This window comes from Canis aureus, chromosome 34 (genome assembly GCF_053574225.1).
Source record: "Canis aureus isolate CA01 chromosome 34, VMU_Caureus_v.1.0, whole genome shotgun sequence".
Lineage (NCBI taxonomy): Eukaryota > Metazoa > Chordata > Mammalia > Carnivora > Canidae > Canis > Canis aureus.
Genome location: NC_135644.1, coordinates 25055892 through 25061918, shown reverse-complemented (window position 1 = coordinate 25061918; position 6027 = coordinate 25055892). Strand labels below are relative to the sequence as shown.

General features: G+C 38.7%; 1 protein-coding gene across 6 annotated transcripts in view; it reads right to left on the bottom strand.

Annotated features, from left to right (window-relative positions):
- Positions 1-1125: 1125 nt before the first annotated feature.
- The window catches only part of ITGB6 (integrin subunit beta 6), a 134904-nt gene continuing 130002 nt past the window's right edge, over positions 1126-6027 (bottom strand). For all 6 annotated transcript variants that reach the window (XM_077883412.1, XM_077883414.1, XM_077883413.1 and 3 more), the window contains one exon: positions 1126-3323. In XM_077883412.1, coding sequence (XP_077739538.1) covers positions 3225-3323 — 99 coding nt within the window. In that variant the 3' untranslated portion in view covers positions 1126-3224. The remainder of the gene's footprint in view (positions 3324-6027) is intronic.

Sequence of the window (6027 nt, the reverse complement as noted above, 5' to 3'; positions counted from 1 at the left end):
ATACCCCAATATCATATATTCATTTGTTTAGTACCTTCTCCCCCACTAGAGAGCATAAGAACTGCTTATTTGGTTCATTTCTGGATCCCTAATCATAAGAACAATGTCTGGCCTTTACTAGGCACTCAGTAATATTGACTGAAGGAATTTATTGGGCATCTACTCTGTAATAGGTGCTGAAAGAGACAGGCACTGCCACCATGTTGCAGATGGAAAAACTAAGGCGAAAAGTGATTCTCGCAATGCTATTAAAAATGGGAACAGTTTCTGAATCTCCAGATATCCAGCTTTCTTCTACAACAAACAGTTTGTTTCAGAATATAAATACTCTTGACTTACCCTGCCCTTTTGCAAAGAAAGAAAAGGACTTCTTCTCAGCTGGCTCCTTTTGTAAGAAGTGGTTTCTCTCTGCTTAATTTTGGAAAATGAGCATGGCACCATAGAATTTACCAAATGGATGTCCAGCAAAGTAGCACCGTCCAACTATATTGGTTGGCTAGGGCTGTCATAACAAAATATCAGAGTGGAGGGCTCGAGCAATGGAAATGTATTTTCTCACAATTTTGGAGGCCAGAAGGCCCAGATTAAGGTGCTGGCAGGGCTGCTTGCTTCCAAGGCCTTTCTCTTTGGTTTGTAGATGGCTTTCCACTCTCTATGGCATCCCATGGTTGTCCCTTTGTGCACATCTGTGTTCTAATCCCCTCTTCGTATAAGGACACCAATCATATTGGACTAAGACCCAACCTAAAATTGTGTCACCACATTTTAATTTAATTACCTTTTAAAAGACCTTATCTCCTAATTCAATCATATTCTGAGGTACTGAGGGGTTAGAACTCCAGTATGCAAGTAGAATAAGACCATAATTCAGCCCATAACACTAATCCTGATTTTACAATATCCCAGCCTCTTTTAAAAAAACTTGTATGTGGGTATTGTAACCATGCAGCAAACTGCAGCCTGTTCCTTTCTGTCTCCTGCCTTTGGTGGCTACCTCTTTCTGTTCTTCCCTTTGGCCCCAGAACGGGACCAGTGGGGTGGTCAGAGCAGGTCACACAGGGACCCGGAAACCCAAGAAGAGGGTTTTGTACCTAGTAGATGAAAGGAATTATTATCCATCTAAGGTTTATTGTTTAAATTACCATGTTTATTTATGTCAACACAAAATACTGTAAGACAACTTACAAAAAAAAAAAAACATTTATCTTCATGTAATATAACTCTTCAGTGAACAGAAGTAGTACTGTTAATGTTTTGGCCTTTTCAAGGTCCAGCCTTGGGTCAAAACAGTATTCAGAGAAATAGCAGATTTTTCTCTACCTTCCCCCAATATACACACAAAGGAAACTCATATTTTCTAGAATCTCATTCTAGTAATAATAAAAAAAATCACATGTAGAGGTGAATACTACTGTTGTGTCACCACTATTGCAACTTCCTTGTTGCTATAGATGTTCCCCAGACCCTGGGCTTCAGTCAGGAGCACAGGGGGTACATCTGCCCTTCAGGTATCCAAGGTGATTGTTTAGTAATTCTTTTAGGATAGCTGTGTATTCCCTAAGTGTCTGATTTACCTGAGCTGTTTAGAAACCAGAAAAGAAATGTCTCCAAGCAATCAAATCTATACAGATCTGTTCAGTAGAATTGAAGAAACTTATCGTAGGTTCTGTGCCAACTCAATGGATACATTTGAAGCCTCCATTACATAATGAACTATTCACCTAGTGAAAGGTTTCCCATGACAATTTACTCAAAGGTGATGAACACTGCACAAAAGTACAAGACCTCACCTCTGCTCCAGTAGTTTAAATGCTATTTTAGTCTCACGACATTTTCAAACAAATGATAGTTATCACTTAACGAACCAAATCTTTCCATCATTTCACATAGAAAAAAGAGTCAGTCTCATACTGTGGAGAGAAGAAATAGCTCTGGAGCTGGAATATCTGGATTCTGGACCAGTTCTTCTACTCAGTGTCTGAGGCTTAGCTTCCTTACGAACATCAAATAAATGGTAGCACTCTGTGAAGCAGTACTAATAAGAAATAATATTCTATGGAGTCCATCTCTTCAATCAATCTATGGATCCTTAATTATCCACATGTAATTTGCGAGTAAAATCTTACTCTTTAAAGTAAAGATACAATGCATAGTCACCATATGCAGCTGAAATGTGCAAGTGAAGTTATATAAACGGAAACGAATATGAATAGAAAGCCTATTTTTCATGAGATACTGTACTCTTGCTGTGTTTGCTTTAACGCCATTTAAAATGTTATTCTGTTTAACCCATGTTCCTTTTGCATTATTGGAGCTCTTTTTGATTAAACTATCTAACCACTTAAAGTAATTTTTAATAAGAAATTAAAACTTTAAAAAAAAAAGAAATTAAAACTTTCATATGACATTTCCAGGGTTTAGATGGCTATGAAACTAAGTAAAATGGATTGAGAAATATGGGAGCAGTATGGTTTGGAAACTCAGGGTAAGGAGGGAACTTGAGTATAGAAATTTCTTCTTCAGATAATTAAAAATAATCTAGACTAGGTATTTTTGTTTTTACTGGTAACTTTCTAATTTATTTTTTAACTTTATAATGTATAAATTACTTCTTCTTTTTATAAAATACTTGTTTGTGTTCCCAACTTTAGGTACACGCAAATCCACAGAAATTATTAACATTTACTATGTTTGGGACGTCTTTAGAAGAATTGTATCCTCACAGTTGAAGTAAAAGTCAGTATCTCATTTTTCATAGATTTTTAAAATAATGCTCCTTTAGGAAAGGGCAGATTTACTAAAAGTTTAGAATTAATTCAGGAGTGTGATTATTTAATATGAGCATATGGACTTTGTGACTTTGCTGAGACAAAGACTTTAGGTAGCTATATTCCTGCAACAAATGAGATTCTAATTTCAAACATTTTTCAAATGCAAATCAGGCCCCCATGTGTCATTTTGATGATTTTTTGAGGCATTAATGCAACAGAGTTAGTATTCCTCAATGATCCCCAAAGTCACCCCTTTGCTAAGGATATTTCTCTTCCTGATTATTTTGAACCTGCCAACACAGTCTCTAACCTTCATACAGACAATGACTGATCTCCAAATGACCTATTATTATCTTAAAGCAACCTCGTTTTGGAGCAACAAAAAAAGAAAAATTAAATAGTGCATTAACATTTCATATCAGTGAAGCAGACTTTTTCATGCATGAAGTAGTTCTATCCATCTGTGGAAAGGTCCATCTTTTGTTTTTCCCTGTGTTTATAGGTTACATTTTTAAAGGTACTGGTGGAGCCTCTGTATAGTGGATTCGTTCCCTAAAAAAAAAAAAAAAAAGAAAGAAAGATTCAAATGAAAGTAGATATCTATTATTACATGGTTTTACTATATTTAAATCATTTCTTGTACATTACAAACTAAAGAAGAGAGTCAGGCTCAAGCTTGGAAGCCATTTGAATAATTTTGATTAATGTCATATATCATACTCTTAGCATTTTAAAATTTACACATCTTCATTTAATTTTTTAATACGCAGAACCAGTGCCTTATGTGTATCATAAAAATCTTACCCTGTTTGGAAACACACTAATTTATGGATAGAAAACAAGACTTTGGCTGTTTACACGCTGCTGTTTTACCAGTGTTGAAAGAAGTGCCTAGCCAACAGCAGGTACTCAGTATTTACTGAATGAATAAATGAACCAATAAGTGCCCCCAACATGAAATATAAAGTAAAAAAAAGTAAGAAAAAAAAAGAGAGAGAGAGAGAGAGAGAAAAGTGAACATGTAGAAACGTACAAAGATGAATGACCTAGTATCTGCCTTTAAGAGATGTGTTACTGGTGAGAGGCACCACACAAGAGCACTGATAATCTTGCTGAAATGAGATCAAAATTCAGGAGAAACACTGAACTGCTTGGGGGAAGTAAGGAAAGGTCCCTAGGACAGTGAACATCTGCTCCAGATGGTAAAACAATTCGGTGGCATTTGCTTACTAGGGAAGAGCAGTGTGTGAGATGCAGAGTTACAGGGCAGTAGCGTGTGGGTCATGGGGCTCAAGAAGAAGGGCAGGTCCCAAGGCAGGTCGGGCAAGAAGGCTTTGCCTTTGGGGCAGTGCAGAGGAGTTGTGCCAGTCTGGGGAATTCAGCTGTGCCCTTCAGGTTGTAGATGCATTTCCAGGTGCCATCACCAGGACCAGCAGGACCAAGTCTCTGTAGGTGTTTAAAGAAACACCAAGCTTGATCCTCCAATTTCTCTACTTTGGTTGAATTGTTCCAGCCCGGCTCAAGATGCTTGGAGAGAGTGCAGGTTTCTTCTCTCCCACTTTCTGAGGTTGGCCCCACAGGTATTAATATCAGACAGCCTGGGGTCAAACACAGCCTCTACCACATGACCTCATTTAAGCAATTCCGAGTCGTGGTGTCCTCACTCATAGGAGACATTACCAAGGTGCCTACCTCATCCATGAAATACTTTAGCAAAGACCCCGGCCCATATTGATGGGATATTGAGCTCAATAAACGCTGCCTCTTCTTATTAGTTCTTATTTATACCTCTTCTTCTCATTTGGAATTTCCTTTTTAAGTTTTTGGAGAGGGTTAGAAAGAATTTTTTCTCCTGGAGCTTTCACATTTAATATTTCCAAGCCTATTTCTGCTTGTCAATGAAGTCTAGGTACCACCAATGATCTTCCAAATCACTAAATCTTATATTTGGTCTCCTTATCCCATGAACTGTAGAGATGTCAGCAAGTTCTAGACATAGACTTCAAAAACACAATTATATTTGCTTTCCTGAAACGTTTCTCACTGTTCTCAGACGAACTGAATAAAACTGAAAAACATTCCCAGGCATCTCCCACTTGTCACCCTTGGATTTGCTGCAGTATCTTTATTTTGAGGAGGAATCACACGTGCACTTGCTATTTCTGTGTGGCCCAGAGCCAGTGGCCTGACCTCTGACTGAGTAACATGTTACCTTTGTTCATGTGCCTTCAGAGAGAGATGCTATCTCAGTAATGAGGCCAAATAGAAAAGAGGCTCCTTGGTGGTAGAGGATAAGTGAAGTGCTTCTTCTAGTGAAGACAACCTGGATAATTCTGAGGACCCTCCAGTCCTGATTTAGTCCTGCTGCCATAGGAACTTGGAACTGGGGGCACCTGGGTAGCTCAGTGGTTGAGTGTCTGCCTTCAGCTCAAGTCGTGATCCCAGGGTGCAGGGATCGAGTCCCTCATCGGGCTCCCTGCTGAGAGCCTCCTGCTGCCTCTGCCTGTGTCTCTGCCTCTCTCTGTGTGTCTCTCATGAATAAATAAAATCTTAAAAAAAAAAAAACTTGGAATTTGGAGAGTGAGGGGCAAACTGATGTGGTCTTACATGTGTGTAGAATCTCATTTGGAAACAAAAATCATGTATGAATGCTATTAAGTTTAAAAGATGATAAGCTATTAAGTTTAAGTTGGTTTCAAAAAAAATAAAGGACTCTGCTAAAGTGGAATAATGGCAAAAATAAGTGCAGGCTGGAGATGACAAGTGGAGCATTGTTCCGGAGGAAGAGGGAGTCTTAGGGAAGAGAAAAAAATACTCTGAAAGAGTAAATGGAGTTATGAGCAGGCCCAGCTTAGATCTTTGTAGGACCAGGAAGTCTTTTGTGGGCCCCATCCCTTATCATGTCAAACATTAAAATGTGGGGCTTCTAGGTGATTCGGTCAGTCTAGCGTCCAACTCGTGGTTTCAGCTCAGGTCAGGATTGTAATATCGAGCCCCGCATTGGGCTCTGCACTCAGCTCAGAGTCTGCTTGAGATTCTCTCCCTTACCCTCCCTCCCCCTCTGCCCCTCTCCTCATGCTGTCTCTCTCTCTCTCAAATAAATAAGCAAACATATTAAAATGAGCCCACATTCTGCACTAAGTATAATTTATATGCACTATAAAGGAAGTGACTTAAGTTGCAATTTACTGAATACATGATGTTATTTTGTAGACATTTAGTTGAATGTTAATTTTGATTGGGCAGTTTTCATTCC